Genomic DNA, 18,569 nt, shown 5'->3' with positions numbered 1-18,569 from the left:
AAGATTCAGTAAATTGCAGCAGCTAAGTTGTGAATGGGCAAACGTTCCGGGGCGGGACGAACTGGCTCCGCGCTGCAGCCAATCAGCGGTGCTTAGAACGCCGCCTCGTGAAAAGCTCCGCCTCCCTGTTCCATGTATGGAATGAGGCCGATCGTCACAATAGAGCCAAAGCCGAAGGAAGAGTAATCCCTCGCAACGCGACTTCCGGCTCGGATGCGAAGTCTCTGCGCGCGGGGCTGGAGGCCAACGTGAGAACATAACCCAGCAATTTATATCGGCTGCCCCGACGCTGTCGTTACCTCCAGCTGAAATACCCAAACGCACGGGAAAGCTAGCAAGCACATGTAGGAATCGATCTAGGGGTGCAAATCGGGAATGGAGAAATATCCTATGCCTGATGCATGTTTCACAAGTCACGCTGTTGTTCTTTCGAGCTGACTTCTTAAGGAAGAAGGTGCGTTCCCATAATCCATGCTGACAACTCCCACTAAACTCACTGAGGATTAGGTAAAGGGACCCATGACCATTAAGTCAAGTCACGGACGACTCTGGAGTTGCAGCGCTCATCTCGCTTTATTGGCCGAGGGAGCCTGCGTACAGCTTCCGGGTCATGTGGCCAGCATGACTAAGCCGCTTCTGGGGAACCAGAGCAGCGCATGGAAATGCAGTTTACCTTCCCACCAGAGCGGTACCTATTTATCTACATGCACTTTGATGTGCTTTCGAACTGCTAGGTTGGCAGGAGCAGGGACTGAGCAATGGGAACTCACCCCATCACGGGGATTCGAACCACCGACCTTCTGATCGGCAAGTCCTAGGCTCTGTGGTTTAACCCACAGCGCCACCCGCATCCCACCACTGAAGATTACTTTCTGCGTAAACTCGCCCAGCGTTGCAACCCTATGCACATTTCATGGAGGAGGGCGGGTATTGGAGCATTTAGCGAGGCTTGTTGTTGTTTGTTTAGTCATTTAGTCGTGTCCAACTCTTCGTGACCCCATGGACCAGAACACACCAGGCACTCCAGTCTTCCACTGCCTCCTACAGTATTGTCAAACTCATGCTGGTAGCTTTGAGAACACTGTCCAACCTTCTTGTCCTCTGTCGTCCCCTTCTCCTTGTGCCCTCCATCTTTCGCAACTTCAGGGTCTTTTCCAGGGAGTCTTCTCTTCTCATGAGGTGGCCAAAGTATTGGAGCCTCAGCTTCACGATCTGTCCTTCCAGTGAGCACGCAGGGCTGATTTCCTTAAGAATGGATGCGTTTGATCTTCTTGCAGTCCATGGGACTCTCAAGAGTCTCCTCCAGCACCATAATTCAAAAGCATCAATTCTTCGGCGATCAGCCTTCTTTATGGTCCAGCTCTCACTTCCATACATCACTACTGGGAAAACCATAGCTTTAACTATATGGACCTTTGTTGGCAAGGTGATGTCTCTGTTTTTTAAGGATTACTTCTGCGTAAACTTGCTCAGTGTTGCAACCCTATGTGCATTTCATGGGGAAGGGCGGGTATTGGAGCATTTAGCGAGGCTTACTTCTGAGTAAGGGACACGGGTGGCACTGCGGGTTAAACCACAGAACCTAGGACTTGCCGATCAGAAGGTTGGCAGTTCGAATCCCCGCGACAGGGTGAGCTCCCATTGCTCGGTCCCTGCTCCTGCCAACCTAGCAGTTCAAAAGCACGTCAAACTGCAAGCAGATAAATAGGTACCACTCTGGTGGGAAGGTAAATGGTGTTTCCGTGCGCTGCTCTGGTTCGCCAGAAGCGGCTTAGTCCTGCTGGCCACATGACCCGGAAGCTGTACGCCGGCTCCCTCAGCCAATAAAGCGAGATGAGCGCCACAACCCCAGAGTCAGTCACAACTGGACCTAATGGTCAGGGGTCCCTTTACCTTTACTTCTGAGTAAAACATGCAAAGAATATAAAGAAGCTGCACGCACACTGACAATTGCCTACTCGGACTGGCAGCAGAGGAGATTTTCCCTGCCCAGATATTTCATCTTTTTTGCTAGAAAATGCCAGAAAGAGATCCAGAGGGATAGCTCTCTTTGTTACCTCTGTTAACACCTTAGCCCAGGGACAGCTTGTGTGGCGTCCTCCAGATGTTGAAAGAAGGTCAAGGGTGGGGCAAGAAGGCCCAGGGTGTAAGAGGAAGACACGTGAGTGCCTGTGCAAATGAAAAGGGCGTCTGGTCAAGAGAAAAGTAGATTCAGTCAGGGGGCGGGGGAGATACTCCCCACCTGGGAATGGAATTTGCAAAAGGGAGGTGAAAATGGCTTAGCGGGATATCAAGACTGCAGATTGCTCTTCAACAGCGCAGTAGCGTCTCCCTTTGAAACCTAAATGCTGATTAAGGCACCTTCCGAGTCTGTTATTAGTATTAAGATAAATTGTTCGCCACTCCTGCTGAGCAGTTTTAACACCTTAATTATATCACAAATGCAATCTTTTTTTATTAAAAAAAACCATTTTAAAGAAGCACAAAAAATTAAGACGACATATCCTCTAAGACACCATAAAAAGTAACAGCAGATCAACAGAAATACAGCATAACATGATGCAAGCAGTTTTAGCTGCATATGAATAGATACAACTTGCGCTTGTTTGTCCTTCCTCCCTCACATTCCTTTTTCCTTTTGTGTTGTGTGGGCTGTTGGTTTTATTTTTTTTAAGATTGTGAACTTGAGGGTAGGGACCACTTTAGCAGAAAAAGGCACGTGACATGTTGCCAATGTGCAGCCCTGATTCACTGTTGGCTTCCCCGCACCATGTCGGGTTTTGCAAAATTAAGGAGAAAGCTCCACGTGCCTCGAGACGCAGCCACAAAACAAGCAAGCCACAGAATTAGGCTTGCACCGATTTTGCCATCGTCCCAGAGTAGACTAAACGCTCGTCATTCTGCATACCCCTTTGGCTGCAAACCCCACCCGCCGCGATTTTGCAACAACGCGGAAAACGGCGCCAGTAGCAAAGAACTCCCTTTTCGCCTTTGACTTTCTGCTAATCGGCGGAACTCCTCCCGCAAAGATCAAGGAACGGGGGCGTGTCCGCGGATGAGCATTCCAAGAGCCGCTGATTGGCTGCAGGTTGCCCCGCCCCACAGTTTGTCCATTCAAAACGCGTCCCGCTTGTTAGAAGGGTGGCGGCTTGCGAGTTTCGAAGCTGCCCGAGTTCTCGGCGGGGAATTTGATTTCGCTGCTCTCGGCTCTTCACTTTCAATGCTGGTGGAGTCTCTCGTGGCTTAGGTCCAAGCTGAGTCAACTTGCTCACCTCCGCCAGGTGAGGGCTTTGCAATTGGCTTTGGGGGGAAGGGTGTAGTGGAAATGTAAAAAGCAAACCTACAACTATCCGAAAGGCTCCAGATTAAGTGTTGGAGACGGTTTGCAGCTCAGCTTTATTTCTGCCCATGCAGCTGTAGAGATATTTTATTTCTCAAAATAAGATGGTTGCATGATGGTAGTAGCTCTTACTACCCCTTTTCTCAGTGGTGGAGCTTTTGCTTTTTTGTACAGAAACTCCCAAATTAAACCTTTGGCATTTCTAGGTTGACAATATTGTGTTAGGAGGACCAATGGCCTGACTATGTACAGCTTCCTGCGAAATGAATAATAGCATTTCACACAATGTCTCAAGGGGGTCACTAGAGGGTTTGTGTTCTCTCAACTTTGTAAATAAGCCCATAAACATTTCGGCTGCTGGCAACTGGAGATATGTGAGGCGTAAACTGCTGTTCCCAAGTTTCTGGGAGGTCTTCTTTTTCTTTCTTTTTTTAGGGGGGAGCCATGATTTATACCAAGTGGCAGGGGTGAAACTAGACCAGTGTGGTGTAGTGGTTAAGAGCAGTGGACTGGTAATCTGGTGAACCGGATTCGCTTCCCCGCTCCTCCACATGCAGCTGCTGGGTGACCTTGGGCCAGTCACACTTCTCTGAAGTCTCTCAGCCCCACTCACCTCACAGAGTGTTTGTTGTGGGGGAGGAAGGGAAAGGAGAATGTGAGCCGCTTTGAGACTCCTTAAAGGGAGTGAAAGGCGGGATATCAAATCCAAACTCTTCTAGACTTTATTTCACACGGGTCACAAGACCCAGTTTAGCGCGCGCACACACACCCCCCATGTGCAGTTGCACACACACACACACACAGGCTGTGAGCCTCAGTAGCACCCCTCTGAAAATTTCACCGGAGCCAAAACAAAACCCGGCTAGCCACCCCACCCCCCTGCTACAGCTCTGCCAAGTGTTAAAAATGTGCTTTAAATATAGTGTGGAGGTGACCCATGTTAGCTGCAGAGGAAGAGAAGCTCGGTTCTCTGTAGGAAGTATGTAGAGTTGCCATACAGTGGTACCTCGGGTTACATACGCTTCAGGTTACAGATGCTTCAGGTTACAGACTCCGCTAACCCAGAAATAGTACCTTGGGTTAAGAACTTTGCTTCAGGATGAGAACAGAAATCGTGCTCCGGTGGCACGGCAGCAGCAGGAGGGCCCCATTAGCTAAAGTGGTGCTTCAGGTTAAGAACAGTTTCAGATTAAGAACGGACCTCCAGAACGATTTAAGTTCTTAACCCGAGGTACCACTGTATTTCAAAAGATAAAAATCAGGACACCCCGAAAGTTGAGTTTTTGTTTTTCTAAGGAAACCCCCCAAATTGTTCAGCTTTTTTTTTAACATTAAAACGCGATTTCTTGGTTTGCTTGCCAAAGATCCAGGACAAACTGCCGCCTTCCAGAAATTCCCCCTGGACATCACTTCCGGGCAGACGTATTGCGGCCCCCTAGCAGTATGAAACTGATAGCTACTAGCCTCTTTAAAAGGCTGCTGTTTGTGTTGGTCTATTATTGCACCTACCTGCAAGGGCCGTTCATGCCAATTATAGAACCCTAGAATTGTAGAATTGGAAGGGACCCCTAGAGTTATTTGTTCCAACCCTATGCAATGCAGGAATCACAGCACAAAAATACCTGACCTGTTGAACTCCAGCCCTACCAAAAAGCTATACCTGTTGATCTGCAGCCTACAGAGCTACACCTGGGCCGAACTTCAATGGGTCCGAACTTCAATGTCTAAAACTCCTGGTAGAGGACAAGGATCTAGAGATTACGCTAAGGGTGGCCTAATTCTGTGCGACTGCCATAAAATTTAGGGAACAAGCTGTACTACCAAAATGATTAAGCTTTTAAATGATCATTTTAGGTTTTATTTTAATTATATTTAGGTTATATTTTAGTGACCAAGATTTAATATATTTTTTTTTAACTGCCGCTACAGTGGTGCCCCGCAAGACGAATGCCTCGCAAGACGGAAAACCCGCTAGACGAAAGGGTTTTCTGTTTTGGAGGTGTTTCTCAGGACGAATTTGCTATGGGCTTGCTTCGCAAGACGAAAATGTCTTGCAATTCCTGGGGGGTTTCTTTTCGCTCCCCACCCCCTTTTTCTAAGGCACTAAGCTGCTAATAGCCTTTTAGCAGCTAATCCGCTAATCCCTTAAACCTTTAATAGCCGCTAATAGCCGCTAAACCGCTAATAGCGCTAATCCGCTAATGGGCTTGCTTCGCAAGACGAAAAAACCACTAGACGAAGAGACTCACGGAACGGATTCTTTTCGTCTTGCGAGGCACCACTGTATATCTGGATTGTCTCTGTTATACCCAGTTGCAATTCAATGTATCCCTGTTGTGTTTTATGATTTCCCTGATATTGTAAGTGAATCGGAACTGGTTTGTGACCGTAATAATAAAATTCTTCTAAATTCTTCACCTGGGCTATTATAATCGTACAGCTGTCGTTGGTAAATAAGTGCTTATCGCTACATAGATATCTATCGCTTAGTCAACAGAGAACCTCAAAGCAGTTTATTGCAACATGCCCTTTATTAAGCCACTCATAAGGTGTTTCCTTTTGATGTACCCTGTTTCAGATTGAGGCGGCATTGCCTCTCTGCCGAAGGTTCAGCCCATGGGTGACGGGAACTCCATGAAGCGGTGCCGGTGCGTAGCTACGTGCCCAATCTGCCTCTGCTATTTCACCAGCCCAGTGCTGCTAAACTGTGGGCACAGCTTCTGCCAAGCATGCATCCGGAGGTGCTGGGAGCAGCCTGGCGCAAATGGCAGGTGCCCCGAGTGCAGAAGGACTGTCGAGAGAACCTTCAGGCCCAACAGGTCTCTCTCGAACCTCGCTGAAATACTCAAGGACTGGGAAGCTTCGGCAGAGAGAGAGGCTCGAGAACAACGGAACTCGGAATGCCAGAGGCATCGGCAGCCGTGGGACTTGTTCTGCGAGGACGACCAAGTCCCCTTCTGCGGGGAATGTGCCAGTTCCCAAGAGCATAGGGGCCACAGAGTGCTCTCTGCAGAAGAAGCCGCCCAGGTATACAAGGTAAGAGTGGACGGTGGATGGGAATGACCCAGAGCATCGTTCAGGAAGGGGCGGGCTTGAACCCTGAAGTCTGCCCGTAAATCTATTCAATGTGCTTGTAACTGTAAAGATAAAAGGTAAAGGGACCCCTGACCATTAGGTCCAGTCATGGCCGACTCTGGGGTTGCGGTGCTCATCTCGCTTTATTGGACGAGGGAGCCGGCATACAGCTTCCAGGTCATGTGGCCAGCATGACTAAGCCGCTTCTGGTGAACCAGAGCAGCGCACGGAAACGCCATTTACCTTCCCGCCAGAGCAGTACCTATTTATCTACTTGCATTTTGACGTGCTTTCTAACTGCTAGGTGGGCAGGAGCAGGGACCGAGCAACGGGAGCTCACCCCGTCGCGGGGATTCGAACCGCCGACCTTCTGATCGGCAAGTCCTAGGCTCTGTGGTTTAACCCACAGCGCCACCCACGTCCCTGCTTGTAAGCGTACAGTGGGATAAAGAGTCGGACTTGGAAGGCATAGGAATAACCTTCAGGGAGTGAGCCTCTGATTCAGCTGCACTTCGAATCAGGTGTGGGAAATCTTTAGTCTTTCCATCAGCCCCAGCAAGCATGGGGAATAGGAGTTTGGTTCACCAACACTGTGACAGGTGATGCGGTCCTCACATCTGCTCCACGTGTCTTGTTTTGATGGGTATATAAAGTATACCAGTTGGATTGGTCTTGTTGTGTGGATGCCTGATGATCGTCTTCCAAAGCAACTACAGTGGTGCCCCGCAAGACGAATGCCTCGCAAGACGAAAAACTCGCTAGACGAAAGAGTTTTCCGTTTTTTTAGTCATTCTGCAAGATGAATTTCCCTATGGGCTTGCTTCGCAAGACGAAATGTCTTGCGAGTTCTTGTGAGTTTGTTTCCTTTTTCTTAAAGCTGCTAAGCCGTTAATAGCTGCTAAGCTGCTAATAGCCGTGCTTCGCAAGACGAAAAAAACGCAAGACGAAGAGACTCGCGGAACGGATTAATTTCGTCTTGCGAGGCACCACTGTACTCTATTCTGAACTTTAAAATGAAAAGCGTAATGCTGGTGGTCAACAAAAGAGGTTTAAAGACGCTCTCATGGCAAATCTAAAAAATATATAGTATAAACACTGACAATTGGGAAACACTGGCCTGCGAGCTCTCCAGTTGGAGAACAGCCTTTACCAAGACTCAGGACGTGCTAAGAGGAAGGCATGCTAAGAGGAAACCCTCACCGTGATCAACTCCCGCCCAGAAACCAATGTCCCCACTGTGGAAGGACATGTGGATCCAGAATTGGCCTCCACAGTCACTTACGGACTCACTGTTAAAGCCGTGTTTATGGAAGACAATCTTACTCGGCTGCGGGTGATCGCCAAAGAAAGAAGAAAGTAAACGTCTAAGAGGAAGAACACCCCCCAAAAAATCTGCTTCTTCTTTTTCAGGAACAGATCAGCAGCTGCTTGCCGATTTTGAGGACGGAGAGAGAAAGACTTCTGACCTTTAAAGCACAAACAGAAATTGAAAGGCGACAGTTGCTTGTAAGCATCAGCAGGGCTGAGAAATGAATGAGATGTAGGATGGGGTTTTTTTGGGGGGATGGTGGGAAACAAATATTAAAAGCAGAAGGGTCTGAAGCAGCTTTTACTGAAACAGATTATATCTAGCATATATAGGTCTACTTGTATGTGGGTCATCTAGTCTGGTTGCAATGCAGGAATCTTTTCCCAGTGTGGACTCGAACCTGTGACCTTGAGATTAAGAGTCTCATGTTCTACCAAACTGAGCTATTCATTGGTCATTTATTATTTCACCCATATAATTGCTTTGCGACCCAGCCGGATAATCTTTGTGATGATATTATTATTATTATTATTAGTAGTAGTAGTAGTAGTAGTAATAATTTTTATTTATACCCCACCCTCTCAGCCAAGGCCAGGCTCAGGGCGGCTAACAAGCAATAATAAAAACAAATTGAATGAATACAACTTAAATACAACATTAAAATACAACATTAAAATATTGAAACCTCATCGCAGGAGGAGCAAGGAAAAGAAAAAAGAAAGAAGGGCAGGGAATCAAATTGGCTGCAAGCCAAAGGCCAGGCGGAACAACTCTGTCTTACAGGCCCTGCGGAAATAAATCAGATCCTGCAGGGCCCTGGTCTAATGAGGCAGAGCGTTCCACCAGGCCGGAGCCAGTGTTGAAAAGGCCCTGGCTCTGGCTGAAGCCAGCCTAACCTCCCTGAGGCCCGGGACCACTAGGGTGTTGCTATTTATGGACCTTGAGGCTCTCCGTGGGGCATACCGGGAGAGGCAGTCCCGTAGGTATTATAATATATTTATAATACCCGTAGGTATTATAATATAATATATAATATATATATCCCGTAGGTATTATAATATATTGTTTTAACAAAACAATAAAAAGCTGCTTTTCCAAAATTTGTCAAGATTCAACTTGCCCCATCATTGGAAGCCCTGCACAAGGATATAGCTCACTTGTGTAATGGGGCTTCCTCTTTCCTTTCAACCCCCTCCCCCCCCTGCAAAAAAATGGCTCCCTGGTGTCAGGAAAACAGCACACAGTGGGAAGAGCAAAGGGGTCATTGCAGCTAGCAAGATGGAATGTTGGTAGTAAAGTAGCATTAATTCTACCTCTTGGGATCTCAGGTGCTATGGGACTACAGGTCCTATTATCCATGACGGTGGGCCTTGTTGGTTGGGAATGATGGGATCCGGAGTCTAAGGTTGGGGAAGGCTGGCCTGGAGATGCAAGTCAGCTCTGCACCTCTTGGAAAGGCCTGGTCTCCCGTAAGAATGGCCCCTGTATTCTCCAGCAAACTCCTTCCCTGCTAAAACCTGATGTGGTATTTGGGGCAATTCAGAAGGGACCTTCTCATCCTACCTCTTAGAATCCTAGAGTTGGAAGAGACCACAAGGGCCATCGAGTCCAACCCCCTGCCAAGCAGGAAACACCATCAGAGCACTCCTGGCATATGGTTGTCAAGCCTCTGCTTAAAGACCTCCAAAGAAGGAGACTCCACCACACTCCCTGGCAGCAAATTCCACTGTCGAACAGCTCTTACTGTCAGGAAGTTCTTCCTAATGTTTAGGTGGAATCTTCTTTCTTGTAGTTTGGATCCATTGCTCCGTGTCCGCTTCTCTGGAGCAGCAGAAAGCAACCTTTCTCCCTCCTCTATATGGCATCCTTTTATATATTTGAACATGGCTATCATATCACCCCTTAACCTCCTCTTCTCCAGGCTAAACATGCCCAGCTCCCTTAGCCGTTCCTCATAAGGCATCGTTTCCAGGCCTTTGACCATTTTGGTTGCCCTCCTCTGGACACGCTGCAAAGACCGTCTGTATTCCTAAAAATGCCCTCCTTGGCTTCTCTCGCTTTGCCCCATCTGCTCGTTCTAGGAGCACATAGAGGGAGAGAAGGGAAAGGCCGTAGCCAAGTTCAGTCAACTGCACCAGTTCTTGGAGGAACAAGAGGACCTTCTGCTGGAGAAAATGCAGGAGCTGGAGGAGGAGATTGCAAGGAAAAGGGAGGAGCACCTGGACAGGCTCTCGAGGGACCTCATACCCCTTGAAACTCTCATCCTGGAGATGGAAGCGAAGCTTCAGAGGCCAACCAGTGAAGTCCTGCAGGTGAGACTGGGAAACAAGCAAGCCAGACCCCTTTGCGGTGCAAGGCTGGCTCCACATCCTTGTGTGCCTGCAGCTACGTAGGAAGTGAAAGGGGGTAGTTTATAGAGCTGGCAGCCAAGGCTGTAGCAGACCGGAGCAAGAAAAACAAGAGGGACAATTTGTTCGTCTTAATGCAGAGTAGAGACGCCTGCTTCAAATAGCATGTTTTCTGCTCTTTGCTCATGGTTGGTTGTCTAATGGCTTCCAATGGTTCATTCCTGCCTCACTTCTGAGCTTCCCAGAGGTTGTCATTGACAAAGGGAGGCTGCCCTGATTCTTTTAAAGAGGTTGGTTTATCTTCTGGGGCTGCATAATTTTAGTCAGGTGCTTCATCCTTCAAAGCATGGGGTTGGGTGGGGATTGTAGTCTGGTCTAGGGCAGGCACTGAGCTCCCTTTTTCTCTCTTTTCCTTGCAGAACATTAGAAGCCTTTGGCAGAGGTGAGTGGAACCCACGCATATCCTTCTAAACCTTTTTGTCTTTTTTTCTGGGAATCATGTGACCAGCAGGTTCTCATAAGTCTCTTTGACCTCTAGGTTTTCACAGAAATGGGCCTTAAAGTTGAAACCTGCCCTACTTTCATTCCCACAATCAGTGTTCCTTCCCATTCCTTACAGTAGAGGCTCTCAACCTGTTTGGGTCCACGGCTCCCTTGACCAACTACTGGGGGCCCAGTTATGCCACCCCCTTGCCTGCAGAGCTGGCAGCCTCTCGCCCCTTTTTGAACCCTCCCTTGGTCTCTGAGCTGCCCTCCCTGCCCCAAAGAGAGGTGCCTCCTCACACTGCCCCACAGGGGCCTGGGCGTTAGGATATAGTTCCATTCCACCTTTAGAACAGATGTGTGGATTGTTGTACAGTGGTACCTCAGGTTACAGAAGCTTCAGGTTACATACGCTTCAGGTTACAGGCTCCGCTAACCCAGAAATAGTGCTTCAGGTTAAGAACTTTGCTTCAGGATGAGAACAGAAATCAGGCTCCAGCAGCACGGCAGCAGCAGGAGGCCCCATTAGCTAAAGTGGTGCTTCAGGTTAAGAACAGTTTCAGGTTAAGTACGGACCTCTGGAACGAATTAAGTACCGTATTTTTTGCTCTATAAGACTCACTTTTTTCCTCCTAAAAAGTAAGGGGAAATGTGTGTGCATCTTATGGGGTGAATGCAGGCTGCACAGCTATCCCAGAAGCCAGAACAGCAAGAGGGATTGCTGCTTTCACTGCGCAGAGATCCCTCTTGCTGTTCTGGCTTCTGGGATTCAGAATATTTTTTTTCTTGTTTTCCTCCTCCAAAAACTAGGTGCGTCTTGTGGCCTGGTGTGTCTTATAGAGCGAAAAATACGGTACTTAACATGAGGTACCACTGTATGTCACATGTCTGTTTACTTCCAGCACAGTCTGCTGGGAACTTCCGTTGTATATTGCTTTTGCTATACTGCTGTTTGCTTGGACACAAAGGGAAGCAGACATGTTTTTCCTTTGTTCCTGATGCTGTAAAAATGCTTACATAGGCCTCTGTCCGCCTCTTCCGTTGCAGAGAGTTCTTATCTCTGCCGGCTTGCGTGCTTAAGCTTCTGAAGGCTTCTGAGGCTTGAGTCACAGCTTTTGATGCTGTTCACCCGGCTGCCGGCCGGTGGCTGGAGCCAGCTGGGGGCTGCCAAATGCCCCCAACTTCCAACACTGGGAAGCACCCCCTGGCCAGCCCCAGAGGCACCATTTACCTGGGGAGCTTGCAGCCAGGGCTGTTGCAACAAACAGCCGTACAAGCCTTTGGGAGGTGGAGACATGAGAGGTCATCAGAGGATGGAGGGAAGGAAAGAGGGACAGAGGCCAGTGTTGCCCATGGCACCCCCGACCATCATTCAAGGCACCCCAGGGTGTCATGGCACACTGGTTGAAAACCACTGCCTTAAAACAATCTTTCTATTCAGGGGTCAGCACACTTTTTCAGCCAAGGCCGGTCCACTGTCCCTCAGACCTTGTGGGGGCCCGAAATATATGAACGAATTCCTATGCCCCACAAACAACCCAGAGATGCATTTTAAATAAAAGGACACATTCTACTCATGTAAAAACATGCTGATTCCCAGACCGTCCGCGGGCCGGATTGAAAAGGAGATTGAGCCGCATCCAGCCCCCGGGCCTTAGTTTGCCTACCCATGTTTCTATTCTTCCTCTTGCTGCTGAAGCGATTCGGATTGCCGTTCTCTATCCCCACATGGCAGTCTTCCACAGCTAAGACGGAATTTCTAGCAGTTCTGTCTAGCACCTCTTAAGTTTCCGTTTTGAAGAGTGACTGTGGTCACTTGGCCTCCAAACGCAACCAACCAACCTCTGGAACCCCTTAAAATAAAATAAATATAAATAAAAGGACCTACTCATACAATGCTGACAAAAAAACCCTACACTAATCCTATGCAACAGAATAGAACAATAGAATAAAGAATAAAAATCTCTCGCTCCTTTCTCTTTTTCCCCCAACTGCAAGATTTCTACAACAACAGTGTGTCTCACTGTGTGTAAACGAAATGTGAAAAGGACTCTGTGAATGACAGTGGGTACAAGAGATGTACTTTTCCCTATTTGTAAGGCAAATCTTTAATAAAAACTTTTTTAAAGGGTGGGATAATATCAAAGTTGAAATACCAAACGTCAGAAGGTGTGTTTATACAGAGTTACGCCATTAAAACATGAACTAGAATATAGTGGGCATCCCTCTTCCTTCCATTTATTTTGTTTTAATGTGGTCTAGGGCTTTTTTTCCCCCCAAGTAAATTTTTATTATTTTATTTACATATTCTTTTTCCAACAATCCTTATGGTTACCATATGTCCCCTTTGACTCTGCCAAGTCTTGACTTCCCTCCCTCCCTGCAGTTGGTATATTTATCCAATTCTTATCATGCACATTATTCTTATACAGTGGTGCCTCGCAAGACGAAATTAATTCTTTCTGCGAGTCTCTTCATCTAGCGGTTTTTTCGTCTTGCGAAGCAACCCTATTAGCGGCTTAGCGCTATTAGCGGTTTAGCGGCTATTAGCGGCTATTAAAGGCTTAAGGGATTAGCGGATTAGCTGCTAAAAGGCTATTAGCGGTTTAGCGGCTTAGAAAAAGGGGGTGGGGAGCGGGAAAAAATCTCAAGACTCGCAAGACATTTTCGTCTTGCGAAGCAAGCCCATAGGGAAATTCGTCCTGCGAAGCGCATTGAAAAACGGAAAACCCTTTCGTCTAGCGGGTTTTCCGTCTTGCGAGGCATTCGTCTTGCGGGGCACCACTGTATCCATACTGTTTTACATTGAAGGTATTATTCCAGTCCTGCTAGTGTCTTTACGTTTTTACAGTTCTCCTTTAAATATTCAATAAATTTACTCCAATTGTAATGCGGTCTAGGACTTTGGGCCGGATGGAGGGCTGCTAACCTTTTGTTTTGTTTTGTTTTCTCAGGTTTGAGGAGAGAGGAGCATTTGAGACACCAGTGGTTTTTTCTGTTGCTTTGCACTGGAAGGCCTGGGAATTCAGCGATGTGATCCCCTTTCTGGACCATGTCATACAGGAATTCAAATGTAAGGGGAAACAGCTGCAAGGATTTTGTGCTGGCTGTGATTTTGGTCCAGGTCTGCGTGTGGCGAGGAGTAAAGTCCTTTGTAACGTTGCCGGGGCCAGGACACTTGAGAAGGCAATCCTTGTCCATTAGCGCAATGGGCTCTGGTCAACATTGCACCTGCAACCTCAGCCCATAATTTTTTTTCTTCAGAATTGTTTTGAATTATTCTTCAGTTCATATTTCCAGTCAGCGTTCAAAGTGTGGTGCTGAATCTCTTTTCCTTTTCTTTCCCCAGACACCCTAACATCTGATCTGAAATATCTGCAGAAAGGTAAGCTGTGAGGTTTGATAAAGAACTTGCTTGCATTTCGCTGCAGTTTGGTGGGACGGGGATGGGGGGCTCTGGAACTATTAATAGACCATTTATGAGTAGTGGGGGAGTTATGATGGAGGAGTTTTCTTCCAACTCTTTATTCCACCATCCCTCAGCTTCAGGATCTGTCCTTCCAGTGAGCACTCAGGGCTGATTTCCTTCAGAATGGAGAGGTTTGATCTTCTTGCAGTCCGTGGGACTCTCAAGAGTCTCCTCCAGCACCATAATTCAATAATAATAATTTTTTTATTTATACCCCACCCATCTGGCTGTGTTTCTCCAGCCACTCTGGGCGGCTTCCAACAGAATGTTAAAATACAACAACCTATTAAACTTCAGCTAGCTTCTAAAAGTCTGGTAGTTGTTTTCTTCTTTGACATCTGGTGGGAGGGTGTTCTACAAGGCGGGTGCCACTACCGAAAAGGCCCTCTGCCTGGTTCCGTATAACTTGGCTTCTCACAGCGAGGGAACCGCCAGAAGGCTCTTGGTGCTGGACCTTAGTGTCGGGGCAGAACGATGGGGGTGGAGATGCTCCTTCAGGTATACTGGACCGGTGCCGTTTAGGGCATTAAAGATCAGCACCAACACTTTGAAATGTTGTATTTGACTGCTTATGTTGCCTCCCACACCCAGCTGGCTCTGATTCTCTTCTCTTCCGCTTGTCTTCCCCAAACCCTGATAGCAAGAGTGACTCTGGATCCAGTCACAGCTCACCCCCAGCTCCTTCTGTCTGAGGACTGCCTGAGCGTGACGTGTGCCGATGTTTGCCAAGAGGTGCCCGACCACCCGCAGAGATTCAAACAACTGACTGCTGTGCTGGGACGTGAGGGGTTTAGAACAGGCAGGTTCACCTGGGAGGTCACTGTGGGGAATGAGGGGGAATGGGCTGTGGGGGTCGCCAAAAGTACTGTGAAAAGACAGGGCGCATTTAGCTTTACGCCCATGGAAGGGATCTGGGCTATGGGGAGGTGGGGAGGTCAGTACAGGGTCCTCCACGACCGTCATTACCACCTGCCCCTAAATGGGGATCTGCGGAGGATTCGAGTGACTCTGAACTGCACCGGGCAGCGATTGGCCTTCTTCGACGCCGAGAGAGGAAATGCCCTTGTTGGTTTCACAGAGGCTTCGTTCTGCGGAGAGCTGCTCCTCCCCTTCTTTTGGCTTCGGGAAAGGGCCAGCCTCACTCTCTCTCCCTAGAGCAGGCAAGACAGCACAGGCGCCGAGAACAAAAATAGATCGAGAATATGTTCTCGATATCTGACCAATGGGTGCTTATTACAGGGGGCGAGGCAAAAGGGGTATTGTTTGTTTTCAAGGGACTTGAGAGAAACCCACAAAGCGTTTGGGTCACTTTCCGGAAAGATTGGGAAGGAGGTCCACCTCAAAGGGGCGAAATACTACTCTACAGGACAAAATGGTCCCCTCTTCAACCATTCCCAGGTAATTCCTAATATGGATCCCCACCTAATTCAGCTTGGATTTCTCAGTGCAACTTATATGCCCCAAACGCTGTCTTGCTTGGGAAAGCAACTCCAAGATTTTCTTTTGGTGGAGGGGTTGACTTTAAAACTACTGGGTGTGACTATTACGAAAGCGGAAATATTCCGATTTATGTCGTTTTTTTCTGAAAAGAATAGTTCTTTGTTCAGAGAAACTTCTTGCATTATATTTTTTTAAAAGGGTATTGTACTGGGGCACATAAATCCGTTTTTTGTTCTTGTGTTAATGGTTTTTCTTGCTCTTGTATATCTCTTAAGAAACAGACCAGCCCCAGTTGTGTATGTATGTTCAGCTCTTTATAGAAAAGAAGGTGTTCTTCCTTTCCACTATAAATGTATTTATACTGGTCGTATATATATAAAAAAAAGCACAACCAAACCATGCTAAAATAAAATGGCATAAAAGTTACAGAGCAATACAATAAAAAGTGCTGGTGTTAATTAAAAGTTGGGGTGAGAAGGGTGGACTGCCAAGTGACCATGGAAACACCAGGCAAATTCTCCCACTGATATTTTCCAAGCATGCTGAAAAACTGTTTGACTTGCATTCTGAATGCAGCAGATGTGATTTGAAAGAACTGTTTTGGGGGTTTTTTGCCCTCAAAATCTGTGCATGTTTTAATATCCTGGAATGAGTTAATGGCTGCTAATGTTATTCTGAGTAAGATGAAAGCTTTGCAGGTACACACACAAATCATTGCTGTTGTGCTGTGAACGTAAGGGAAAAAGAAGGGCTGCCTGCCTAACCCAAAATTCTCTTGCCAACAGTGGCCAAGCAGATTTTTATATGAGAGCAGCACTCTTTCAGTGTTGCTCCCCAGGAGCCAGGAGTGAAGGTTCCCTTCTGGGCAAAATGTCTGAGGATCACATGGCAGCGATGGGTGCAAATGGGCAGAACATTTAATATAAATTTTGCCTCTGCCCATCCACTGCTCTATCCAAGACTCTGGCCTCACCCGCTTTTGACCAGTGGACCCCCAACAGATCACCTCTGAGATGAGATGCAGCCTTACCACTAAAGGGGAAAACACACATTTCTAGGGTGCATCTGCCTTCTCACTTTTGGGTCTTACGTATACAAGGCTGGGTTAGCTCAAACCCTAATTTTTAAGGCAGAGGTTGTCTTTGTAAAGATAGGCTGTTTCTGCTAGAAGCTTCTCCTGCAGTGTTCTGTCCCCTCTCAGAGAGTTTTAACATCTGAGTTCTGTTGGTTGAGCACAGCAGAGATGGGATAAAACAACAGGAAGGTGTCTGGCTCTGACTTTATATTTGAAATGGAAAGCTTGAGTGCCTGCTCAACTTGACCCAAACCAGAAGATGCAAAGGCAGACACCCCCACCCCCTTCCTGAATTCCAGGAATCCATTCCCTAATCAAGATCTGTTGCTTAATCCCTGCCTACTGTTGGTAATCACATCACATTACTGACAAGATTCCATTGTCTGCTGAAAGAGTGATTTTGTAGGAAAAGGTTCCTGCCCAAGCTAATAGCTTGAAAAATGTGATTGGTCAGATTAACTCAGCTTCTAAGTGACAATGGCCTCCAGAAAAGGAAGATAGCTAACTTTCCCCCCTTGGGTTCGCCCTTCCCCAGCCAGGAAAATCTCACAGCCTGAAGTAACTGCTTCCCAACTACACTACAGGGGGACCGATTCCTGTCTTATGGTAGCGAGGAGGGGCTGTAGTGCAAATGGGTAGAGCACCCAGTCCTTGGCATCTCCAGAAAAGGCTGGGAGAGATCCATGTCTGAAACACTCAGGACAACTTTGAGTTAGTTCAGGTGTGCAGAATCCTTGAGCCTCCAAATGGTGCTGAAGAAAAAAAGTTTGGATTTGATATCCCGCTTTATCACTACCCTAAGGAGTCTCACATGAGACATGGGTGGTGCTGTGGGTTAAACCACAGAGCCTAGGGCTTGCCGATCAGAAGGTTGGCGGTTTGAATCCCCGCGACAGGGTGAGTTCCCGTTGCTCGGTCCCTGCTCCTACCAACCTAGCAGTTCAAAAGCACGTCAGAGTGCAAGTAGATAAACAGGTATCACTCAGGTGGGAAGGTAAACTGCGTTTCCACGCGCTGCTCTAGTTCGCCAGAAGCAGCTTAGTCATGCTGGCCACATGACCCGGAAGCTGTACGCCGGCTCCCTCGGCCAATAAAGCGAGATGAGCGCCGCAGCCCCAGAGTTGGTCACGACTGGACCTAATAGTCAGGGGTCCCTTTAAGGAGTCTCAAAGCGGTTAACATTCCCCTTTCCCTTCCTCCCCCACAACAAACACTCTGTGAGGTGAGTGGGGCTGAGAGACTTCAGAGAAGTGTGACTAGCCCAAGGTCACCCAGCAGCTGCATGTGGAGGAGCGGGGACGCAAACCCGGTTCACCAGATTATGAGTCTGCCGCTCTTAACCACTACACCACACAGGCTCTCCATTATTGCTGGAGCTGATGGGAGTCGTAGTTCAGCAATATCTCAAGAGCAAGATGTTTTCCCTCCTCTCCCATCGCTCCTGTGCTAGAGTCTGTATCAGGCTGCTTCGAATACATGGCCATAGGACACTGGCGAAAATGGCAACCCAAAGTAAACAGCAAGCAAGAAAACAGATACTCTTTTTTAAAAAACTTAAATACAATAAAAGGCATTTTCGTATGCTAAGACCTATGCCTTTTAAGGAAAAGGTGGGAGAGGAGAAGCAGACTGCAATGACGTGAATTATTACTACTACCAGCAAGTTCTTTTCCTTTCTTTTTTGAAAAAACAGTGCTAGTACTATACTAGCCATGAAGTTCTTACAGTAAGTACCACGCTCTTTTAACATTTGAAAGGAAAGGTGCTGGTTTTGCAGACCTTTGACTACTCTCAGGGGGAAAAGCACTGACTGCAATAATCATTTTTTGTTTTTTAATATGATTTTTTATTAAATTTTCTGTTTTACCATTTCAAATAAACATTTTACATACTTAAAATATCAATGACTTCCCTTCTTCTCTTTCCATGGTTCATGGAAGTTTTTAATGTGTGTATTTTTGGTCTTTGTGGAAGCAGCCCAGAGTGGCTGGGGAGACCCAGCCAGATGGGCGGGGTACAAAGAAATAATA

At 47.3% G+C, this 18,569-nt stretch overlaps 1 protein-coding gene across 2 annotated transcripts; it reads left to right on the top strand.

Moving 5' to 3' along the window:
• Nucleotides 1-251: 251 nt before the first annotated feature.
• LOC310670592 (zinc finger protein RFP-like) lies at nt 252-15,836 on the top strand. Of its 2 annotated transcripts, none has more exons than XM_083426161.1 (8): nt 252-454; nt 5,919-6,376; nt 7,826-7,921; nt 9,806-10,036; nt 10,492-10,514; nt 13,510-13,628; nt 13,905-13,940; nt 14,665-15,836. In XM_083426161.1, exons 2-8 carry the CDS (start codon nt 5,957-5,959, stop codon nt 15,177-15,179), a joined length of 1,440 nt encoding a protein of 479 aa, XP_083282287.1. In that variant the 5' UTR covers nt 252-454; nt 5,919-5,956; the 3' UTR covers nt 15,180-15,836. The 2 variants fall into 2 exon arrangements, with proteins under 2 accessions (XP_083282287.1, XP_083282286.1); XM_083426160.1 differs by lacking the exon at nt 252-454 and adding an exon at nt 3,135-3,281.
• The last annotated feature ends 2,733 nt before the right edge of the window (nt 15,837-18,569 follow it).

This window comes from Podarcis tiliguerta, assembly GCF_965153285.1.
Source record: "Podarcis tiliguerta genome assembly, chromosome: 2".
In the NCBI taxonomy this organism is placed as follows: domain Eukaryota; kingdom Metazoa; phylum Chordata; class Lepidosauria; order Squamata; family Lacertidae; genus Podarcis; species Podarcis tiliguerta.
The sequence above is the reverse complement of the archived record's forward strand: the minus strand, read 5'-3'. Positions and strand labels throughout refer to the sequence as shown.